The 25746-nt window shown below is 42.8% G+C and overlaps 1 protein-coding gene across 1 annotated transcript in view; it reads right to left on the bottom strand.

The window, feature by feature from the left end:
* Positions 1–25746, bottom strand: part of CSMD1 (CUB and Sushi multiple domains 1) — a 2021046-nt gene that overhangs the window by 763044 nt on the left and 1232256 nt on the right. Inside the window, exon 6 of the mRNA XM_045997494.1 lies at positions 357–469. Within this exon, the coding sequence (XP_045853450.1) occupies positions 357–469 (113 nt within the window). The remainder of the gene's footprint in view (positions 1–356; positions 470–25746) is intronic.

Below are 25746 nucleotides of genomic sequence, written 5' to 3'. Positions count from 1 at the left end.
ACCAGTTTTAATGGGTGTGTAAAGAAACCAGCCAGCCAACTACGGGTATTTTCTGGTTAGCTGTATATGAGTTAAAATGAATGGTAATATATATTTACTAACTTATTGATAAAAACTCAGTAATAATTAAAGCAAAACAAGAAAATACATTATATACTGTCAAAATAATAAAGCTTTACTGAGAAATTGCTAGGAGTATCTGCAGAATTTCCAGAGTTAATTGTACATAAAAGAGCTAGAAGGTATTTTTAAGCTTCTATCTCTTGCTCTATCTCTAGCAAGAGAATCCTAAAATTTGAGGGTGAAAAGACCAAAATATCTTCTTTTTTCTAAGATAGAACATGGGGCATTCTTACCTTGAAACTGTGCATTAAATCCTTTGCGTCGATGGTTACTGTCAGATGTAAAATGGAGTCGTAACCAATTCTTGCTACTTATAACGGGAGAAGGGAGGTTCATGCCAGTCAGCCTGGAAGAGAGAACCAGAAAAAATCTCCCTTGTAAACCAACCAAGCAAATGTCCTATAGCAAACCCATGCTAACAACTGACGGTTGTTATTTTGAGATCATTGCGGAGCTGCACCGAAACCTTGAAAAGACCCGGGCAATTTCATGTGGGTCCACCTTTCGGTGCTGTGTTTACCCTTGATGGAGGGAAGGCTTTCACCAACACTTGGCGTGTTTCTTCTTCCTTATTAATGATGGATCCACGAGAAGATACTCTTTGGATCACTTGTTCCTTTTCATCAGGACCTCCATCATAATGAATTATAACAAGACAAGAAACAGGCAAATGGTAACACTGTGCTTTTCACTCTTTGAACGCTTCATGATTCGGTTTCACCGTTAGGGCCCGCAGATCCTTTATCTGCTCTTTATCAGCTCTTTATCAGGGTGGACAGCATCCCGTATTTCTAGGGGCCCATCCCACAGTTCACAGCACGGGCCTCTCCTACCCGCGGGAACAAGAGCGGCCCATAGGGAAGTGGTGACAAGCGCTGTCAGAGAGATTTGAAATGAGATGAAATTATGTTTGGGGAAAGCAGTATATTAAACACAATTCAATCTTCCAAAATCAGACACAATCCATCTCTGGCTAAGCTGTTTAAGCTCTCCATCCTCCTTGACACTGTGTGCTTTAGGTGTCAGGAAAAAAGTGAGAAATTTACTTCCTACTGAAAACCTGCATCATTAGGACGTGAAAGTCCTCCCTAGTGAGAAAAGTTCTTCCTGTGAATTCAGCAGCAGGGGCAGTTTGGGCCGATGGCAGAAGGATCCCTGGATTCGGGTGCTCAGGGAGGCGGCTGTGTGCGGCTCCCTTACAGGAGCTCTTTGAACCTCCACCTGCCAGGCTGTAAACTGGACCTAAAAGTACCCCCAGCAAGGGGTTGAGAGAAATGATTCTGATACATATAAATGTCCCGGATGCACATTTTAAATGTCATCAATGGCTCTGCATTGTGTAATTATTTTGCCAAATCTGTTTTCAAAACGACTTGTATTAGTGCGGGTGATCAGAAAAGGTTTAAGCAATTGCTTGTTACTGAAACCGGTGCTGCCCTTTGTGGGCTGCCTGTGGGCACCAGAGCTTCTTGGTCAGCTGGACACTGTATTCGGGGCACCAGATTTACCAGGCACGTGGGTGTGTGGAGTGTTTCCCTCCTTACTCCACTACCTGGAGGAAAACCAGCATCAAATGAAATACGTAGGCAAGCTTTCTGATGTCGGGGTGTTCAATTTAAACTCTCAGGTCTGAAAATGTGCAGTATCCATTTACAGTTAAAAGCAAACCTTGACTGTAACCAATTGCAACAGTGTCTATGTGACTGTTTGAAATAATTGTGCGAGGAAATGCACAACTCAGATCTGCCTATTTGCTTGGGTTTATATAGCTCTGACTGCTGAAGTCAGATACAGCTGTTTCCAGGAAACACTTCATTATTTTGATATTTTGTTTGAAGGCTCCCACCCCCTCTCACCTGTTTCCCCTGGGAAGGGGATGCTACAGATTCTCTAGGAAATAGGTTATCTCTTTGCCTAATACTGGCAAGGACCAGAAGATAAGTAACTTCTGGATTTAAAAACCCAGAATCTATCCAGCTTACCTACATATACTTACTGAAAGTTTCATAACTGAATCCCATGTTCATTTGTTATGGATCTTACAGTATTTTCTTTTCTTAATTAGGTTATTTTTGAATGGTTCTGATCTCCAAAGCTGGGTCTGATTGCATTTTCGTGGTGTGTCAACATTAGCAATGCACGGAAATAAACCCCTTCTTCGCTTCCCACGTGTTTCACATACCAAACCCGCACCCCAAATGCCAGTTCTGTGTTAATCGACACACTTCATCTGTAAAGGGCCAGACACACATATTTCACGGTTTACTCATCCCGCGGTTTCTGCTGCAGCTGTTAGTGCTGCTGCTGGAGCTCAAAGGCAGCCACAGAGCGGGGAAGGTTAGGTTCCGGCAATAGTCCACTGACAGATGCTCGCTTTTCATGCTATTTTCCTGAGAAACGTAATGTTACTCTTTCTTTTCTCTCTCTTCAAGTTTATATTTTAAATTCCAGTTAGCTAACACACCGTGCGATATTAGTTTTGGGTGTACAATACAGTGATTCAGCACTTCTGTATATCACCCAGTGCTCATCGTGACAGGTGCCTGCCTTCCTCCCCATCACCTGTGACCCCGGTCCCCCACCTTTCTCCCCTCTGGTCCCATCAGTTTGTTCTTTGCAGTTAAGAGTCTGTTTCTTGGTTTGCCCTCCAACACTCTCTTCCTTCCCCTTTGCTCATTTGTTTTGTATTTTATATCACACATATGAGTGAAATCACCCCAAAGTTTATAACAGCATTGTCTACAAAGACAAACTACTGGCTATAGGGAAGAACCCCAACAATCTGTCAACTGATGAACAGAGAAAGAAGGGGTGTGTGTGTGTGTGTGTGTGTGTGTGTGTGTGTGTGTGTGTGATGGAATATTACTGAGCCATAAAAAAGAATTAAATCTTGCTATTACAGTGACATGGATGGAACTAGAGAGTATTACGCTAAGTGAAATTAAGTCAGTCAGAGAAAGATAACTGTTACTCTTTTTTGATGGTTTTTCAAACATTGAACAGTGTAAAAACTGTATAGGGGAGATTTGGCTGATGGACCACAGTCTGCTGACCCTTGCTTTGATATATATAAGGAGATTTGTAAAAATAATGAGCAGATAGATAATTAGATGATGTATATCAAGGTCGTGTAACTAGCTTCGAAAAGACATCTACCTTCTGTACAGATTCATTTTACACAGAATCAAATGTGAGGATTTTTAATAATTATCTAATTCATTGCCCATGGTTAGAGCCAAGTCATGCAAATGAGTCACACTCCAGAATGGATTAATACGCATGGATTTCTGAATCTGTCCATGGAAAATAACAAATACTCACATCCTCTTTCTTTGGGCTGTTGAATTGTTGGTTGTTCTATATCAGACATATTTTTGGGAATTGTGACTTTTTTGGTTCTCTTCCACAGGCCCGTGCTAATCTTAAAGCTGCCATTTAACAGTAAACTTACATTATAAAGTCAATTGTTCCGTCACTGCACACAAATTTAAAGGAAGTTGACCAACAGACAAGCCAGTGAATGTTATAATAGATTTACCAAGAACTTGGATGGTTTGGAGAAGATTTAGAAGCAAATAATTTAGAAGTAAAGAATTCAATTGATGTCAACTTCTGTGGCATCAGAATGGCACCCAAAGGTGCCCACATCTTAATCTCTAGAGCCTGTGACTACATCACCTTACATGGAAAAAGGGCACTTCAAAGGTGGATAAAGTTACAGACAAAGCAGAGATTATCCTAGATTATGAGGGAACCCAACAAAATCACCAACATGCTTACAAACGGAAGAGGGAGACAGACAAAGAGAGTCATGGAGAAGAAGGAACCTACCAAGGAGGTTGGGGGATGCATGCGAGAACAGTAACCGTGGTCGTTGACCCTGCAGATGAAGGATCCATGAGCCACGGAATGTGAGTGACCTTACAAAGCTGCAAAAGGCAAAAACATGCATCTCCCCTGGAGCCTTGAGGAGGAACACAGCCCTACTGACACCTTGATTTTATTCCAGCAGGGCCTCTTATAACCCATACAACCATAAGATGATAAATTTGTGTTGGTTTAAGCCACCATGTTTGTGTCAACTTGTTATGACCACAATAGAAAAAAACCCTTTGAATATATATACTAAATATTTCATTCTAAAGCAGTCCATGTCATCCTCTAATCTCAGTTTAACACTGTAAAATTATCAGTGACTTAGCATGCATCATCATTGGCTTTTTTCTCTTAAAAGTCTTCCTTAGTTCTTAGCTCTATGTCTTCAAAGTCTGCTGGATTTGGTTTTCAAATTGACATACACAGTGAGCATAAGATACAACGCAGAAATATTTTTCAGAAAGGATTTAATGATGACATATATCAACACATGCCTTTGCCTATTAGCTGAGGGTATCTAATGTACTCTTACTTTTTTTTTAATCCTAAACATGTAAAAACACAGGATAGTAATCTGGAGAAATCAGGGGATTCAAATATATTTGGACTTAAAAAAATAAAGGACACCTCAACGTGATCTGTCAGGAAAGAACCTTTCTGAGGGAATGTTAGATGCAATTCATTTCTGGAACATCTCAAACTAGGTCAGAAAACCCATAAAACTTCACAGTGAGAATACTGAGTGGTCCCCTTTAGACATGGCTAAAGGAATTGATAGTTCTCACTCTTTCCCCCAAGACTGCCAAATTAGGCAATCTAATCCACTGGCAAACTCATTTCTTTCAAAGATTCAACAAGGTTTTGCTCCTGCCAACAGTAAAAATAGATGTAGGACCCACAGGGTACTTAAAGTAAAGACGACCTTCTTTGAGCCAAAATAGAACTGACCAGACTGTTCCACTTTCTCCAAATAGCCTTACCATAAATTTCAGGTTTTTATTTATAATCCATCCACAACTTCCTCTCCCACCTAACCTCCCTCAGCCCCACACTTCTCAAGTATAAAATGAGGGTTTGAGCACGTTGTTCTTCTCAAATATTACAGCCTTGTGTCTGTGACTCATCCATTTTACTTATGTAACTTGAAAAACATGGAGTCAATTTATCGAGATAATTTTCCAAAACGCATTTGAAAATGCTGAAGTTCTTGAGAGAGCTCTGTCTGAGCACTTCTTTGACATTAAGCCAGATTTCTTATGTCTTTAGAAAACCATCATATAAATTGCTGGGAGTTTCTCTGTAGTTAAACCTCTTTAACTGTGATGACTAAGAAGCCAGAAAGCACTAATACCATCAACACAGACTGTAAATCACCCACCCTCCCTAAGGAGTCTGAAGAATTTCATAAACCTATTACTTCGAAGAGCTGATTGCTTGTCATCCAGAGAAAGTCATTACATCCAGAGACGTCCTCACACTTTCCTGTGCTCTCACAGACACGTAACCAACATGATTCAGAGGGTGGTGTTCCATTTATCTCTGTTTTGTGAAAAGTAAATGGGAGAATCTGATACAAAAAGGGTTCCTGAAATGTCATGTTTCTGATTGAGTGTTATCTGTGTTACTAGGGAACATCATTGTCTTATGAATATATATTGAGTTCATACTGCTATTCTAAGCCTTATTTTAGACTTTGATGAAAGAAACAATGGAAGTTAAAGGTAGTTCTTCAAATGGGAGTTCACGGAAAGAAGAGATGCAGGAGTCTGTGTGTGTGTGTGTGCACAAATAAATAAACATATACACAGAAACACGTATAACACAATAATTATATTGTTGGGGCCGATTCCTCGTTAAAACCTGTTAAACCCCTAGGGCCTGCCTGGGCCTGCTTAGCCAGAGTGATTCCATGTTGCCTAGGTAGCCATTTTGTTGTTTAATAAATGCCTCAGGAGTTAGTGATATCAGTTCTGGGTAACCATTGCTAAAACACGCACCTGAAATAAGGCCAGACAGGTAAAAGACATCCAATCAGCCAAAGCCACATATGTAGAAGTCTGTGGTTGTGCCCTATAAAAACTAGCCTGTAAGACCAAGAAGGGTCGCTCTCTTCGGAGGCGGCCCTGGCTGGTCAGTCTGACTTCATGCTTGGCATAGAATAAAGCTTTATATAACTTTCACTTTGTCTCAGTCTCGTTCCTTTGATAGTGGACCCAACAATAGATGTATATACAAAGATTTCTAAAAATTGATCCCAAAAGTTTTACACCCACACATCTACCCTTTGGGAGAAACAAACAAACAAAAACCCCACCCATCCATAGCCTCTTTAAAATCATGCCACAGAAGACCTCCCCATGAGAACGATCTTTCTTTCGTTACAATCAGTTCATTCTGTTTGACGTTTCTTCCACTAAGGGTGGCGTTCCTGACGAGCTGTCACATGGGTCTGCTCTCTCTGGGACAGTTGCTCTCTCTGGCTTCACTCTTTGCTCAAGGCACACATGAAGATTCTCTCAGGTGTAAACACGAATAACCTTCTCCTCTCTCTCTCTCTCTTTAAGGTTTTTATTTATTTATTCAACAGAGAGAGAGAGCAGGAACACAAGCAGGAGGAGTGAGAGAAGGAAAAGCAGACTTCCTGCCAGGCAGAGAGCCCAATGTGGGGCTCGATCCCAGGACCCTAGGATCATGGCCTCAGCCAAAGGCAGATGCTTAACAACTGAGCCCCCCGGTGCCCCGATTCTCCTCCATCTTGCAAACCTCACTCACTCTTATGTCTGTGCTCCCCTTATATATTCTATATATAGAATATATTCTTATTCCCATATATTCCCATATATATTCTTATATATGCTGTTTACAAAAATGATTTCTAGTCCCTTGAGTGTTCTGTCCTCCTTTCAGATCTCTGGCTCATAATTCTAGGCTCCGTACCTTCCCCTTGGTTTCTACACTGGGATGTGCTTGTCTGTGGTTCAGTCCCCCCACAGAAAGCCCCATCTGTGCTCCTTCCTTCCTCAGGATCTTTGCACATACTGCTCTCTTGCCCTGAGCCAGGACACCCAACCACCCCGGTGCCCTTTCCTCTTCACTGGCCTAGTCATCCCTGGTCCTCCTGTAAGTTTCAGATTACGGTTCACATTGTCAGGGAAGCCTGACTTGACTGTGAAGTTGAGGTTGTTCCTCCCTGATAATGTCTTCTCCTGGCATCTCTCGTGCAGACATTTCAGTGATGTCCTGATTATTTGTGTGATTATTTACCGAATGGCTGTCTTGCCAGTAACACAGGAAGCTTGTGTTATCCCCACAGGAACCTTGTATTATCTTTCTGAAACCTATCAAAGTGCTGGGCATATAACAGAAGCTCAACACATATCGGATACATAAATAGAATAGCAACTTTCACGAAGCGTGCATTACTCTATGCAACCCTTCCTGCCACACTGCCAGGCTGGGATGTGTCTGGGTCTAGGTATTGTGTTTGTTGGCTAAAACATACACCTTCAAGGCACTGGAGGAAAGCAAAGAAGGAGAGGAGGATCTGTGCCAGGAAAGTAGCAGCGGCTCTCTCTGTGCCCCAAGACCAACGTCTCTGCACGCAGATGAACACAACTCCAGGGCATCAGATCTGAATGGACTCTCCCGAAGCTCCATGTCTTTACAACCTGGACAGGAAATCTAGTGTCTCCTCAACTTAATAACCCCTTAGGATATCCAGAGCGGTCACCGTTCACCTGCTCCAGAAACGTCCTCAGCACCCACCCCCAGCTCAGCCTTTGGTGGTCATTAAGCCCTTTGGCAGATGCTTAGACACAGACACGCCATGCATGCCCCATGGGTTTCTGTAAGTGGCAAGCTCCCAGATGTGTAATTCTGGCCACACTAAAACAGTCATGACAGCCGGGTATCTAAGGGCGGGATCACAGCAAGCAACATATCCTCATCTCACAGACACCTTCTGGACCTGAGTGAAAAATTATTCAGACGCTAAGCCATGGCCTTGCAACCCGGTGATGCCTACTACAGGCCTCCGTTCTAACCAGGCGCTGCCTCTGCCCCGGCGAAACAGAAATCTTCACTCGTGCTGTTGAATAGGTCTCATTCCCTCCCTATGCTCTCATCCACTCTGTGCAACTATGACATCAACGGCCCTAAACATAATTCAAATCAACATTACAAATGCCCTGCATGTGCCTAACACCATCCCGGGCCTGCAGACAGAGCTGGAGCCGGCTTCGGCGCCCAGCAAGCATCAGCAGTGCTGACACAGGACGCGTGTCACCGAATGGGGGCGCGGACTGCCATATGCACCCACAGGAGGGGCTTTCCACTCTCCCCGGGGGGAAGCCACTCCTACGTCGGGTGGTATCTGAGTTGTGAATTGTCAGGTAAGTAGATAACAAGGACACTGGGAAGAACAATGACATTAACCTGTGCTGATGCCCATAGTCAATCACGTCACACCCTTTTATAAAAACGCTTTCATGACCCTAACTCAGTCTGAGAAAGACGTCAACTTTCTTAGCACGGGACTGAAGGTCCCGCCTGACGAGACTCCAACCATCACCTGCCTTATCTCCTGTAAGTTCTTTCCTGAGTCCTCTGTAGCCCACAAGGGACCATGGCTGCTCCCTGGCTATCCCGGGTGACCCTGCTTCCACGCCTATGCCTCCTGCACTCCCCCATCTGGAACCTGTGGCTGACTTTTGCCTGCTTACACTCTTCTGAAATTTCAAAGCTTTCGGAAAAGATTTTCCCTCTAAAACTCTTGCCCTTATTATCTGAGGTCTGACTGACCACGCTTGCCTTCACAATCCAACAGAACTTGCTCATGTTCTTCCCATGGAAATGGTAAGAATCTGTCTGGTATTCTCGGTGGCTGCGCAGGTGTCTGCTTCCCTGGCTGAACTGGGAGCCCGTTGAGGGCATCACAAGCATTTTACTAATTTCCCTCATCCTTGCAGTACTGCGCATGCAGGAGAGTCTCAATAAATCTATATTAAATGGCTTCTATGCTTTTATTTTTCGCTCATGACGTGAGCAACTAAAACAGCTCCGTGCTGTAAAACGGTCAGAAGTTAAGGTCACTAAGAGACGGCCATTCCTACCTTTCTGCACACAGACATCTCTCTGGCAAGTAGGAATGTCGAATGGGACAGATCTGGCATCTCTTCTGTATTCCTCCTAGAATAACCGTGGGACCCAAAGCCGTAACACTGGGCTCACTTAAGACCGTGAGAACATCCGTCTGTGTCAAGGAAGGAGCAGGAGGAGGACAATTGAGTCTATTAGAGATGGGGCAAAGGGGTCCAGGACAGACCAGAGGGACTTGAGAGAGGGTCATGAACATGTCCACAACCTCAGCAAGCCAAGCATTAGGAATTAACCCAAAGATCAAGCAAAGAGGATCATTTGGGAGAGAAAGTGACAAATCCTGTCCTCTAATGCTTAAGGACCAAATGTCAGGGAATTGCTCGGAATGAAGCCCAGGAATGGGCTCAGACAGACGAGTAATAGGATAAGACAGTCAAGAGGCAGCAGGCTCTGACACCGTTCCTCAGTGGGAAGTCCTCTGGGCCCCATGTCCACCCCGCAGACGGGGGAGGAGGCCGACCCAGGAAAGCAGCCGCACCTGCTGGGCACCATCTCCTTCCTACACTGGAGAGTGGCCCGACCCTCCCCAGAGTGTGCCCTTCAGGGCAGGGAGACCGTCCACCGGCCGTGCAAGGTCATATCTGAATGACAGGTCTCGGTGGCAGCAGACTAGTCTGGATCGAAGTCAGTGACCTGGAAAACGAAACCTCCAGTACCTTTTTCTAATCCTCTGCTCCGTCCAATATCCTGGTGGGTTGTTTTATAACTATCTGTGAAGACAGGTGTCTGGGTTTTGCCAACAGGAAAAACGTTCTTTGTCTCCTATATTACTTGGACTTTCAAAACAGTTAACACTCGGTGCTAGACATGGACGAGTATCGGTATCATTTTCTAACAATTAAAAAAGACATTGTCTACAGATTTCCGTAACAAACGCATGCACAGTCAATGCATGAAGACCAGCAACAACAACAGTAGCAAAAGGAAAAATCACTTTGATTTCCAGATCACTGGTTATTTTCTTTTTGATATTTTTAGCATATGTGTTTTTTAGGACATTGTCAAAACTGTTTTCCCCTTCTTCATGGGGTAAGATGAGGTTTGAGTTGTACATGGTCCCGTGATTGGGATGGGTACATGTGAGTTTGCTCCTTCCAGCCATTCTAGAAAAGATACATAATCACCTTACAGGTATATAAAGCAAGTTTATGTATCACACATTTCTGGCACAGTCTTAGCAATGGTAGGGCTTGTCCTAAGCTTTGCCAATAATTTCACTTAAAAAAGTATTCTCATGAATATTAATCTAACATAAAATCACACAGGCTTTAGGAAATGTGGGCCGTAGAGATACTAAACGCATTCTTTTTCACAGGACCGACTTGGCATTTCGTTGCTGTTGGTTAATTATTCCAAGCAAATTAACCCATCCATCCCCTCAGACAGTTACATTTCCTTGGGGTGAGAACGTTTAAAATCTACTCTTCTAACAACTTTCAAATAAATCATATTGTCTTGTTAACTACAGTCATTGTGCTGTACACTGGTCTTCAGAAATTATTCATTCTATCATTACAAGGTTAGACTCTTTGACAAACCTCTCCCCAGGTTCCCCTCCCCCAGGCCTGATGACCACCATTTGAACTGGTTCAGAGTTTGGCTTTTCTCTATTCCACATAAAAGTGAGATTAACGGTATTTCTCTTCCCCTGTCTGGCTTACTGGGCTCAGGACAATGTTTTCAGGTTCATCATTTCATGGTCTTATAGGAGATAGAGCCATTCATCCACCCAGGATTGTGATGTGTTTGTTTGACTTGGAATAGGTATCACTTCTCCCATTTTACAGATGAGGAACTAAGCCCCTAGACATGGAGTATGGTTCTGGACTTAGCATACAGTCCTTGACAGGTATATCTGCCTAATGAGTGTTGACTAGTGAGCTGACGGACTTTTGGATTTTTGAGAACGCACATCAGTGCAAGTCTGTGGGACTCTGGGAATAGGTCAAAGACAAATCATATCCCAATTTACAACCCCTTTGCCCACTGAGCCAAATTCCAGCTGCTTCTTGAAAAGGTACAAGAGCTCAGGTGACAGGTGAGTCTGGGTGACCTCAGAGGACTTGCTGCCAGAAAACTTCAAGCCAGCCTCCTTGTTCAGTCAGGCAGGGCACGTTGCTCTGCCCTCGCACTGAGCAAGGGTTCGTGACCTCCATCACTCTTCCCCGTTAGCTCTCCTCCTTGCTGGTAGGATTCAATATCTCATTTAAGCCATTTATCTCAAGAAGCATCCTTGGGATTGTGAGTCTATTTCTAGGCTGCTGGTAGAAGGAATGCCACAAGAGAATTTCACATTGTTGCAAATGGCAGGGTCTCCTTCACCTGACGGCAGAGTGCTGTTGCATTGCATGTAGGCATGTCCTGATCCTCACACATTGCATATGTGTGTCCACACACGCTGCCTGCATGTGCTGCATATGTATGAATGAATCTATGCATCTCACTTTATCCAAGGACAGCCTGCTCGGTTCTTAGAACATTTCACACATCTGTTATGTGCTGAAGGAGGGTAAACAGCACAGGAGGCCAAGTGGCTTCTTTGCCAGCCTATTGACACCACACCTGAAGAACACGGTTGCTTTTATACCAGGAGTGGCATTTGTCTTGAAAGTCAGTGTGGATAAGTAGAGTGGAAGCCACTCATTAACCATACCAATGGTTCCTTATTAATAACTACAGAGTTAAATTGATTAAAAATCAATGAATACATATGTTTGCTCTTGTCATTTTTCAATAAACTTTTAAATATCTGCAGAGATGATAGTGAGACTCTACCCCCTTGAAGGCAATTACTGTAATTTAATTTAAATCTTCACTGTGATTCTTCCCTGTAAGTCAGTAACAAGATAAACCACAGTCAAATATTGGTCTGTAGCTATGGTCATCTTGAGAAGAACTGAAATATTATTAAAAGAAAGTTGTACCAAATTGGATATAAATATCTATTAACTATTATATTTAAAAAGCATTCACTTTAAAAATATTGATGAGCTTTAGTAAGGCAAGATGGGGGAGCAATAGCACACTGAGATGACATCAGATCCCAGGAGATCAGCTGGACAGTTATCAAACCATCCCGAACACCTACAAACCCAACAGGAGCTAGAAGAGAAGAAGAGCAACAATTCTAGGAACAGAAAACCAACCACATTCTGGAAGGTAGGACGTGTGGAAAAGTGAATCCAAAGCAATGGGAAGACAGACCGCGGGGGAGGGGCCGGCTCCCAGCAAGCGATGGAGTAGCAGAGCACAAAATTGGAACTTCTAGAAGTCTGCTCCACAGAGGGACATCGCTCCAGAGGCTAAACAGGGGTGAAGCCCATGCAGGGACAGCGTGGTCTCAGGTCCCGCAGGGTCAGAGGAGGATCAGGGGTGTCTGCGTGTGACAGAGCTCGCAGGTATCAGAGCGGGGAAACCAGCGGCAGAGACGGAGCAGAGAAGAAAGCTCTCAGCTCGGGGTTACCTTGAACTGTGACCTGTGGCACAGGAGGGGACTGTGCAAGGACCCCACGAGTGGCAGATCCGGGGAGACTCACCTTCCTGCTCTGGGAGAAGCAGCACGGCAGGAACCTGCTGGGTTTGGAGACTCCAAACAGGGCCGCGCGCCAGAGACAGAAACTCTTGGTCACAGGCCGGTGAGCTCGCAGAGTGGCCGGGGACCAGGAGACGGGAGGGACTGACTCTCATCTCCAGGGCGCACTGAGGAGCGCCCGGGGTTCTCAGATCCTCCGGCTAGAGACCGGGTGGCCGCCATCTTCGCTCCCGACCTCCGGACTCTACGGAAAGCGCTCCGGGAACAAAAGCTCTGAGCGCGAACAGAGCAGATGACATAGCCCGGCCCCTGGCAAGGTCGGTGCAATTCCGCCTCCGGCAAAGACACTTGAGAATCAGGGCAACAGGCCCCTCCTGCAGGAGATCGCCAAGACCAAACTCACTGATCAAGGAGAACAGAGGAACTCCAGTGGGGAAAGCAATGCATAGAATTCATGGCTTTTTTCCCATGATCCTTTAGTCTTCCAAAGTTAAATTTTCTTTAATTTTATTTTTTCTTATTCCATTTTTTTTGCATTTCCTCTTTCCTCTTTTAACGTTTTTTAACTAGTTTATCTTAACAATACCTTTCTAAAAAAATCTTTTAAGCCTTCATTGTTATAGTCATATTTTATCCCTTTATTGTATTTAATCTTATTTTTTATATACATATAGGTGGGTTCTTTCCTAAAAACAATTGGGATACAATTCTTCTAATAGATCAAAATATACCCTAATCTAGCATATGACTTTGTTCTAATCTCCAGCCGAACACATTCCCTCCTCTTTTTTTTTCTTTTTTAACCAACTTATCTTATCAATTCCTTTTTTAGAATTCTTTTTTAAATTTTCATCTTTACAGCCGTATTCCATCTCTTCATCATATTTACCCTTATTTTTGTGTATATATATATATATATTTTTTTCCTTTTTTTAAAATTTTGGGAAGTAGTTTCTTCTAAGAAACCAAAATATACCCAAAATCAAGTGGGTGGTTCTGTTCTATTCACCAGTCTAATATATAATTATATATATTAGACTGCTGATATTATATATATATAAAATATATATTAGACTGTTATATATATAATATATATTAGACTGTTATATATATAATATATATTGTATATAGTCTAATATATATTTTTATATATAATTATATATATATAATTTTTTATTTTTTTATTTTTGTCTTTCCCCCTCCTTTCTTCTTCTCCCAGTTTTGGATCTCTTCTGATTTGGTTAGTGTATATTTTTCTGGGGTCTTTGCCATCCTTTTAGTATTTTATTCTCTCATTCATATATATATATATATATATATATATATATATTTAAGATTTTATTTATTTATTTGACAGAGATCACAAGGAGGCAGAGAGGCAGGCAGAGAGAGAGGAAGGGAAGCAGGCTCCCTGCTGAGCAGAGAGCCTTATACGGGGCTCAATCCCAGGAGCCTGGGATCATGACCTGAGCCAAAGGCAGAGGCTTTAACCCACTGAGCCACCCAGGTGCCCCTCATTCATATATTCTTATCATGATAAAATGACAAGGTGGAAAAACTCACCACAAAAAAAAAAAAAAAAAGAACAGAAGGTAGTACCTAGGGCTAGGGACATAATCAATATGGACATTGGTAATATGTCAGCTCTAGAGTTCAGAATGATGATTCTCAAGGTGCTAGCTGGGCTCAAAAAAGGCATGGAATATATTAGAGAAACATCTTCTGGAGAAATAAAATCCCTTTCTAGAGAAATAAAAGAACTAAAATCTAACCAAGTTGAAATTTTAAAAAAGCTATTAATGAGGTGCAATAAAAAATAGAGGCTCTTACTGCTAGGATAAATGAGATATAAGAGAGAATTAGTGATATAGAAGACCAAACGACAGAGAATAAAGAAGGTGAGCAAAAGAGAGACAAAAACTACTGGACCATGAAGAGGAATTCGAGAGATAAGAGATACCATAAGACACAACCGTGTTAGAATAATTGGGATTCCAGAAGAAGAAGAAAGAGAGACAGAGGCAGAAGGTATATTGGAACAAATTATAATACAGAATTTCCCTAATATGGCAAAGGAAACAAGCATCAAAATCCAGGAGGCACAGAGAATCCCCCTCAAAATCAATAAAAATAGGTCCACACCTCGTCATCTAAGAGTAAAACTTACAAGACTTAGTGACAAAGAGAAAATCCTGAAAGCAACTCAGAACAAGTAGTTTGTAACATACAATGGTAGAAATATCCGATGGGCAGCAGACTTACCCACAGAGACCTGGCAGGCCAGAAAGAACTGGCATGATATATTCAGAGCACTAAATGAGAAAAATATGCAGCCAAGAATACTATTTCCAGCTAGGCTATCATTGAAAATAGAAGGAGAGTTTAAAAGCTTCCAGGACAAACAAAAATTAAAAGAATTTGCAAATACCAAACCAGCCCCACAGGAAATATTGAAAGGGGTTCTCTAACCAAAGAGAGATCCTAAAAGTAGTAGACCAGAAAGGAACAGAGACCATATATAGTAACAGTCACATTGCAGGCAATACAATGGCACTAAATTCATATCCTTCAATAGTTACCCTGAATGTAAATGGGCTCAATGCCACAATCAAAATACACAGGGGATCAGAATGGATAAAAAAACAAAACACATTATATGCTGTCTACAAGAAACTCATTTTAGACCCAAAGACACCTCTAGATTGAAAGTGAGGGGACGGAGAACAATTTATCATGCAAATGGACATTAAAAAAAAAAAAAAAGCTAGGGTGGCAATCCTTATATCAGATCAATTAGATTTTAAGCCAAAGACAATAATAACAGATGAGGAAGGACACTATATCATCCTTAAGGGGTCTGTCCAACAAGAAGATCTAACAATTTTAAATATCTATTTCCCTAACATGGGAGCAGCAAACTATATAAATCAATTAATATCAAAATCAAAGAAACACATCAACAATAATACAATAATCATAGGGGACTTTAACACCCTTATCACTGAAATAGACAGATCATACAAGCAAAAGATCAACAAGGAAATAAAGGCCTTAAATGACACACTGGACCATGGACATCACAGATATATTCAGAACATTCCATCCCAAAACAGCAGAATACACATTCTTCTCTAGCACATGGAACATTCCCCAGAATAGATCACATATTTGGTCACAAATCAGGTCTCTACTGGTACCAAAAAATTGGGATCATTCCTTGCATATTTTCAGACCATGATGTTCTAAAGCTAGACCTCAATAACAAGAGGAAATTTGGAAAGAACTCAAATACATGGAGGCTAAAGAACATCATCCTAAAGAATGAATGGGTCAACCAGGAAATTAAAGAAGAATTGAAAAAATTCATGGAAACAAATGAAAATGAAAGCACAACTGTTCAAAATCTGTGGGAAACAACAAAGGTGGTCCTGAGAGGAAAGTATATAAGGATACAAGCCTTTCTTAAGAAACAAGAACGGTCTCAAGTACACAACCTAAACCTACACCTAAAGGAGCTGGAGAAAGAACAACAAAGAAAGCCTAACCTTGTAGGAGAAGAGAAATCATAATGATCAGAGCAAAAATCAATGAAATAGAAACCAAAAGAACAGTAGAACAGATCAATAAATTTAGGAGCTTGTTCTTTGAAAGAATTAATAAGATTGATAAACCCCTGGCCAGACTTATCAAAAAGAAAAGAGAAAGGACCCAAATAAATAAAATCATGAATGAAAGAGGAGAGATCACAACCAACACCAAAGAACTACAATTATAAGAACATATTATGAGCAACTATACACCAGCAAGTTTGACAATCTGAAAGAAATGAATGCATTCCTAGAGACAAATAAACTACCAAAACTGAACCAGGAAGACATAGAAAACCCAAACATACCCATAACCAGTAAGGAGATTGAAGCAGTCATCAAAAATCTCCCAACAAACAAGAACCCAGGACCAGATGGCTTCCCAAGAGAATTCTACCAAAGATTTAAAGAAGAATTAATATCTATTCTCCTGAAACTGTTCCAAAAAATCGAAATGGAAGGAAAACTTCTGAATTCATTTTATGAGGCCAGCATTACCTTCATCCCAAAACCAGACAAAGACCCCACCAAAAAGGAGAACTACAGACCAATATCCTTGATGAACACAGATGCAAAAATTCTCACCAAAATACTAGCCAATAGGATCCAACAGTACATTGAAAGGATTATTCACCACCACCAAGTGGGATTTATTCCAGGGCTGCAAGGTTGGTTCAACATCCGCAAATCAATCCAAGTCATACAATACATTAATAAAAGAAAGAACAAGAACCATATGATAGATGCTGGAAAAGCATTTGACAAAGTACAGCATCCTTTCTTGATGAAAACACTTCACAGTGTAAGGATAGAGGGTACATACCTCAGTATCATCAAAGCCATGTATGAAAAACCCACAGCAAATATCATTCTCAATGGGGAAAATCTGAGAGCCTTTCCCTAAGGTCAGGAACATGGCAGGGATGTTCACTATTACCAATACTATTCAACAGAGTACTAGAAGCCCTAGCCTGAGCAATCAGACAATAAAAACAAAAGGCATCCGAATTGGCAAAGGAGAAGTCAAACTCTCACTCTTTGCAGATGATACAGTACTTTATGTAGAAAACTCAAAAGCCTCTACTCCAAAACTTCTAGAACTCAGGGGCACCTGGGAGGCTTAGTGGGTTAAGCCTCTGCCTTCGGCTCAGGTCATGATCCCAGGGTCTGGGATCGAGCCCCACATTGGGCTCTCTGCTCTGCAGGGAGCCTGCTTCCTCCTCTCTCTCTGCCTGCCTCTCTGCCTAGTTGTGATTTCTGTCTGTCAAATAAATAAAATATATATATTTTAAATGATAATAAATAAATAAATATCTTTAAAAAAACTGCTAGAACTCAGACAGGAATTCAGTTAAGTGTCAGGATATAAAATCAATGCACAGAAATTAGTTGCATTTCTATACACCAACAAAAAGACAGAAGAAAGAGAAATTAAATAGTCAATCCCATTTACAGTGGCACCCAAATCCATAAGCTACCCAGGAATAAACCTAACCAAAGAGGTAAAGAATCTGTACTCAGAAAACTAGAAAGTAGTCATGAAAGGAATTGAGGAAGACACAAAGAAATGGAAAAATGTTCCATGCTCATGGATTGGAAGAATAAATATTGTGAAAATGTCTACAATACTTAAAGCAATCTACACATTTAATGCAATCCCTATCAAATATCATCAATTTTTTCAAAGAAATGGAACAAATAACCCTAAAATTTATATAGAACCAGAAAAGACCCTGAATAGCCAGAGGAATGTTGAAAAAGAAAGCCAAAGTTGGTGGCATCACAATTCCAGACTTCAAGTTCTATTAAAAAGCTGTAATCATGAAGACAGCATGGTACTGGCACAAAACAGACACATAGATCAATGGAACAGAATAGAGAGCCCAGAAATGGACCCTCAAATTTATGGCCAACTAATCTTCCACAAAGCAGGAAAGAATATCCAATGGAAAAAAGACAGTCTCTTCAACAAATGGTGTTGGGAACACAGGACAGCCACATGCAGAAGAATGAAACGGGACCATTTCCTTATACCACACACAAAAATAGACTCAAAATGGATAAAGGACCTCAATGTGAGACAAGAATCCATCAAAATCCTTGAGGAGAACACAGGCAGAAACCTCTTTGACCTCAGCCACAGCAACTTCTTCCTAGAAATATCACCAAAGACAAGGGAAGCAAGGGCAAACATGAACTATTGGGACTTCATCAAGATCAAAAGGTTTTGCACAGCAAAGGAAACAGTTAACAAAACCAAAAGACAACTGACAGAATGGGAGAAGATATTTGCAAACGACATATCAGATAAAGGGTTAGTATCCAAAATCTATAAAGAACTTATCAAACTCAACACCCAAAGAAAAAATAATCCAATCAAGAAATGGGCAGAGGACATGAACAGGTATTTCTGCAAAGAAGACATCCAACTGATCAACAGATACATGAAAAAGTGCTCCACATCACTCTGCATCAGGGAAATACAAATCAAAACCACAATGAGATCCCACCTCACACCAGTCAGAATGGCTAAAATTAACAAGTCAGGAAATGACAGATGTTGGTGAGGATGTGGAGAAAGGGGAACCCTCCTACACTGTTGGTGGGAATGCAAGCTGGTGCAACCATTCTGGAAAACAGCATGGAGGTTCCTCAAAATGTTGAAAATAGAACTACCCTATGACCCAGCAATTGCACTACTGGGTATTTACCCTAAAGATACAAACGAAGTGATCCGAAGGGGCACGTGCACCTGAATGTTTATAGCAGCAATGTCCGCAATAGACAAACTATGGAAAGAACCTAGATGTCCATCAACAGATGAATGGATAAAGAAGAAGTGGTATATATATACACAATGGAATACTATGCAACCATCAAAAGAAATGAAATATTGCCATTTGCAACAACATGGTACGTGCTATGGTGAGTGCTGTGATGTGTGTAAGCCTGACAATTCACAGACCTGTACTTCTGAGGCAAATAAAACATTACATGGTAATAAAAATAATTAGTTAAAAGAAGCATTTACTGATACAAAAGCATATTCTAGAGATTCAATTTGATGTGACATCCTGAACTATTGTTTCTTCCACAGGTAATGAGTAAATAGTCGATAAGCAAATAAACAAACAAACAAAATTTCTTTAAAATTTAAAAAATTATGAACCATGAGGGACTGTGGACTCCAGGAAACAAAGTGAGGTTTCAGAGGGGAGGTGACTGGGGGAATGGGTGAGCCTGGTGTTGGGCATTAAGGAGGGCACGGACTGCAGGGAGCAAGGGAGCACTGGGTATTCTACGCAAACGATGAATCATGGAACACTGCATCAGAAACTAATGATGTCCTGTATGGTGACTAACATGACATCATTAAAAAAAACAAAAACAGGGGCACCTGGGTGGCTCAGTGGGTTAAGCCTCTGCCTTCTGCTCAGGTCATGGTCTCAGGGTCCTGGGATCGAGCCCCGCATCAGGCTCTTTGCTCAGCAGGGAGCCTGCTTTCCCCTCTCTCTCTGTCTGCCTCTCTGCCTACTTGTGATCTCTCTGTCTGTCAAATAAATAAATTTAAAAATTTTCAAAAAAACAAAAACAAAAACAAACAAAACAAAAACCAAAAAAACACAACTTCTCCAAAAGAAAAATAAATAAATGAATGAATAATTAAAATTGGTCACTACAATTCATCCATTGTTCTAAGCGTTTTCCTATACAGGTGTAGATAAAGCATGTGTCTATTTACTTAGTATTTGAAAACCTCCTTTTTCTCTCTAAGACAGCATTCATTATCACTGCATTCATATACATAGTTTCTCGATTTTATGTACTCCCCCACTGAAGGAATATTCCTCTACTTATGGACCAATGCCCCAGTGTAGCTCTTTGATATTATTTCTGCTAGCTTAATGCATTTTATAATAAAACACATTACAAGGATTTGAATCAGTGCTTTTAATTCCTTAGGATCAACTCCTAGAAGTAGAATTTATGGATCAAAAAAGTTGCACATCCCCAAGGCCTTTTTTGTATGCACGTCACATAATTGTCCTTTAAAAAAATAAGCTTAGGAAAGCAGCCTTTCGGAAGTATGCTCTGAATTTATCCTATGACCTTTTTACTTTTTTTATTTTACAGGCAGTACCATTGCCCTTTCTCGGTGAACTCGGTGCCCAAACAGCTCGTTACTCTTTGGTTACTCCTCTGTTCTTTCTCTCTTCCATCCTGCCAGCTACCACATCTGTCTCTGCTTGGACATCCGAAGCTTCCCCGAGCCACAGCACGCACCGTATCAGCACGAGGCCCGTCAGACGGGTGCCCTACTACATCTATCTATGTATTCCTTCTTTCCCTTCCTAACGAGGAAATGGCTGGAATCATTGAGAGGCTCTTAACACAGAGAACTGCCATCATGGAGCGGACAGGAATCATATTTGGAAAATGTTTTTGGTTTTTTTTTCCTGTTGTTCCTGACTGATCCTCACAAAACCATAACTTCCTGTCCCTGTGGCTGTGATCCCTACCTTTCCCCATCTGCTACAAAACCTGTGCATAATTCCATTTTTCCTTTTTTTTTTAAAGATATTATTTATTTATTTGGCAGACAGAGATCACACGTAGGCAGAGAGGCAGGCAGAGAGAGAGAAGGAAGCAGGCTCCCCGCCGAGCAGAGAGCCCGATGTGGGGCTCGATCCCAGGACCCTGGGATCATGACCTGAGCCGAAGGCAGAGGCTTTAACCCACTGAGCCACCTCGGCGCCCTAAATCCATTTTTCTTTATGTTTTCTTAACCTTGCCATATTTACCAGCTCCGTAACAAAGGAAAAACAAGACAAACAAACAACAAAAAAACACGAATTGCAGTGCAAATCATTTTTTAGTATCAGACATATTTTTCAGGAGGAAAATGATTGTTTTCGGATTGCCACGTGAGTGTCCTCTTGTGGTGGGAGGTGAACAAACCTTTCCCCCGCTTGTTCATGTGGAGAATGCATGTATGTGTGTGTCTGTGGGGACACTGGACCACTAGGATGTTGTATTCTTAGGAACCTGGGAGGTTCTCTCCAAACATTTTGAAAAAACCTACTGGGAACGTGGGTGGCTCAGCCTCCAGCTCAGGTCATGATCTCGGGGTCTTGGGATGGAGACCCCCATGGGACTCCCTGCTCAGCGGGGAGTCTGCTTCTCCCTCTCTCCCTCCGGTCTTGTGCTCTCTCTCTCTCTCTCTGAAATAAATAAATAAAATCTTGAAAAACAAAACAAACTTCTCTTTTGAAAAAAAAAACCTACTATGTGCCAATTATGACATGACTTGGTACATTTTGGGGCAAATAATGCCTGTTTCAGGGCCAGCTACTTCCTGTTTTCAAATCCGTTGTGTTTGGCTCCCTGGAGCCACCCCTGTATGCAATCCCAGCAGGTGCTGGCGGCGGCCCAGGGTCCCCGTGTCCCTCTCAGTTTGCGGCCGCTCTCGCTTGTGCACAAAGAACACACGGAAATTCAGGCCGCGTTGCTTCAGACTCTGCACAGACCAAGTGAAAGGGAGAATTTGCATCCATAATGCTGTGTACAGAGGAGACGAGGTTCTTTTTCCCTGCTGCTGGGGAGGCAAGCGGGGCTGCGCCTTGCACCAGCTTCCCAGTACCCAAGACTTCTGCGTTTTTGCACTTGGGCTCCTATGGGTACTTGAATAGGCCACCACCAAGGCAGAAACACAGCAGCCCCCCGTAGCCCCTGGAAGCCCCGAGAGCTGAAGTGCGGGGACGCAGACTTCGCCATCCCTAAAATCTCCCCAGAGGGCTCGGCCGGGGTGGGGGACTGGGTGGGGAGGCCCGGTGGCCCAAGCTAAAGGAAGAGTGAACACTGGCCTCAGCGGCATTGAGTAAATGATCAAAACGACAGCATCAGGCACTTTCCCTATTTCAGGAAGTCCTCTGGGATCCCTTTTCTCTGCGAAAACCATCAGTTGGGTATATTCTCAGGTGCCCTCTTGCTGTCCTTATTTGCCCACATTCAAAGCTGCCACAACCCTGATCTGACCCAGATATGAATAGGATAAAAATAGCCAGAAGGCAACTCAACAAGCCGTGTAATATCCACTGGCATTCGGTAATTACAGCATTTATCCAATTCCCGGCTGGTGAGAACCTGTGCCCTTGTTTAATGGATCCAGCGAGAAACCTCGAGTCCTGGCATCCCGCTCCTTCCCTCTACTCTTCATCTCCGCAGTCAGGATGAGGCCGATCTAAACTCTGAATGATTCTTTTTCACAATCCTTGTATCCTTGGAAGGGAGAAAATACCAAATACAAATTCATCCCACAAAACCGAAGGGTCCATAGGGCCCTGCGACAGCCACGAATCACAGTCCACTGCTCCAACCCGGGTGTGACCCAAGCACCTGCAGCCAGCCAGCACCCCCTCCCGTGTCCCGCGCCTCCCCCATTTGTCCCCAAAGCATGCAGATGCCTTCTGTGTCAATTGGGGACAAAAACAGAACTTGCCTTACATAGTGCTAGCAAATACCAGGTAATGCAAAGTGCAATGTGAGTATTTTCGCAGTTTTGCTGGATTTCGGACGTACTGCTTACTCGCTCAGTGGGAGCAACAGCATCTTCACTGATCCCCTCTCTAAAGGGATGGTGATGAGGACGGTGCGGTGAAGATGGAGGGAACAGTAACCCAGAATAAAGGATTCACGTGTAGCCCCCGTTTCTATGCTCCTCACGACGTAGTCATCAGTTCCTCCACGCAGCGATTGTTAACGTTGAGCGTAAAAACAAACCCGGGGATCTGTGAGGTTGAGTCATTTGCCGCCAACTACGAAGAGCCGGAGCCCGAATTAAAGCCGTGGCCCTCTTGCCCTCGTTCTGACTGTGCACTTGCTTTTCCGCCTGCATCAGCGGTGATGCCCGAGTTTTGGCTGGCCTCCTAAAGTACAGACTGACTCATGCCACTCCACGTCTCAAAACGTTCCCCGTCCATCTCCTGTTAGACCCTGAGGACAAATGTACCCTCCTTAGCATGTCCTCTAAAAGGTTTGATCACCCGGCCTCACCTCCCTCTCCAACCTTAATTTTTTTTTCTCTTATCCATTGAGATTTGGGCCAAATGTCACCTTCCCTATAAATTCCTACAGATTCCCCCTCAGAAAAGCACTCCTATGCCTTCCCCCAACATCTGAGCTTTAGGGGAGCGAATGGTCCTCAGATGTGCCACCGCTGACTGTGTGTGTGTCTGTCCTCTCCCCAGGACACAACCATGACACGGAAGGAGAATGTGCTGTCTGCTCCCTGCATTTGCTGCCCCTCTGGGGTACCCTACTGGGGGCTGCCGTGCACTGCCCACCGGGCCTGCGGAAGCTTCAATACATACATACGTGTCTGTTGTGTATTCGAATCAGTATTAATCCTTCCTCTCCCTCGGAAGCTGTCAGAATGCCAGTGTTTTCCGCATTAGCCTCATTAATCTTCAGTTCTGAACGGATTTCAAATTCTCACTTTCCTTTTTGAACTATGGAACACATAGCTGGAGACTTTTGAACAAATCAATTTGACCAGTGCTAAGATTAAAAAGAATAACATCTTGATTTCTGCTAATTAGACTGAAACTTTAGCGGAAGGATTTCTAGGTACTGTTCTGATCAACATAAAATGGGGGGTACAGGGTCAATTTGTAAACTAGTGTTCATTTATTCACATAAAACAAGTCAAAAAGGGATTTGGGAGGTATGTATAAAACATTGCAAAACAAGTTAAAAACTAAAATTCATATCGCACATTGGAGGAGTTAAAGGAAAGGGGAAGCAGGTGAAGATAAGATGAATTCAGGAGTGGAGCGAGGTACTGAAGGGATGCTCCCGCACATTCGGGTCTGACTCTTTCAGAGACACAGCAGAAAAGGAAATGGGATTTAAGTCAATGTGTACATCAACTGAAAACCAACCACGTTTGGGGGACAAAAGAAAAGAGGCATTAAGTTAATGATAATCCTGAAAAGGACACTGGTTGAGGTCACAGACGATACCACCAGTGGGATGCTAACAACAAGGAAAACTTTCAGAAGAAAAATTAGAAGAACTAACTTTTAGAAGAGGATCTTACAATGTTTCCTGATGCAGACTTCTGTGCTAATGTCAATGTAGAGTTCTGTACAAGCTCTGAGCAGTTGGGGGAGGGACGGACATGATGCCATCAAAATAGATTGCAGGGTGCCTGGGTGGCTCAGATGGTTGGGTGTCTGCCTTCAGCTCAGGTCGTGACCCCAGGGTCTTGGGATTGAGCCCCGCATCGGGCTCCCTGCTCAGCTGGGAACCTGCTTCTCCCTCTCCCACTCCCCCTGCTTGTGTTCCCTCTCTAGCTGTGCCTCTGTCTGTCAAATAAATGAATGAAATCTTTATAAAAAAGATATAGTTATAAGATTATATACAGATATAGATACGGATATAGATATATCTACACACGTATATAAACACAGATGTGTGTGTGTATACACACAACTAAGTACCTATGTGTTTGCTTATGCTATACACATTGTTATTTAATTTTTGAAACTCGTCTTCCCTTATAGAATATGAGCTCCTTGAAGGCAGGATTTCAGTTTGACTTTTGCTTAGGGAACAGTGATGCTCAGTGTTTGCTGGATGAAGCAAAAGTCTTGTTCATGCAGTAATTCAGCCGGTAGTGCTTCCTGGGGGCCTGGTACCTGCAGGGCACTGCTAAGCTCCCACTGGAGCTCGGAGCCCAGGAGATCCTGCCAATCCCTGCACTGTCCTTAAACAAAGGGAGACTTCCTCCTGGTGTCCTGCTCTTCTGAACAAAGATGGATTTGAGATGCTCTGCGAGCCATAAAATCCTCTGTGCAGGAAGGCTTTATCTCCCATGCTCGCTCCAGTCAACAGGAGAGATGTGTCTTAAAGGATGGTTCTCAGAGTGAGGTTCCTTGCCACCTCCAACCCAACCAGAACGCACACTTCTCCAGGGAACTTTTCTAAAATGCAGAGTCCCTGGCCCTGTCCAGACCTGCAGCATCAGAACCTGACCATGTGATAACAGAGGAGCGTTCCAACTGACTCCTGGGGCAACTGAAGGGGAATCACTGGCCTGACACACTCTCTAGAAAAAGACTTTGAGACTCAATCTGGGACCAGCAAGAAAGGACATCAGAGGGGCGCCTGGGTGGCTCAGTGGGTTAAAGCCTCTGCCTTCAGCTCAGGTCATGATCTCCGGGTCCTGGGATCAAGCCTCACATCAGGTTCTCTGCTTGGCGGGGAGCTTGCTTCCCTTCCTCTCTCTCTACCTGCCCCTCTGCCTACTTGTGATCTCTGTCTGTCAAATAAATAAGTAAAATCTTTAAAAAAAAAAAGAAAGAAAGAAAGAAAGGACATCAGGATCAGCTAGGAACAGGGGCAGAAGGCAGGAGAAGGGGGAAGGGCCCATCTGTCCCACAGAAGTTGATGAATCTTACTGTGTTTCTT

The sequence above is a fragment of the Meles meles genome, chromosome 2 (genome assembly GCF_922984935.1).
Source record: "Meles meles chromosome 2, mMelMel3.1 paternal haplotype, whole genome shotgun sequence".
Lineage (NCBI taxonomy): Eukaryota > Metazoa > Chordata > Mammalia > Carnivora > Mustelidae > Meles > Meles meles.
The sequence above is the reverse complement of the archived record's forward strand: the minus strand, read 5'-3'. Positions and strand labels throughout refer to the sequence as shown.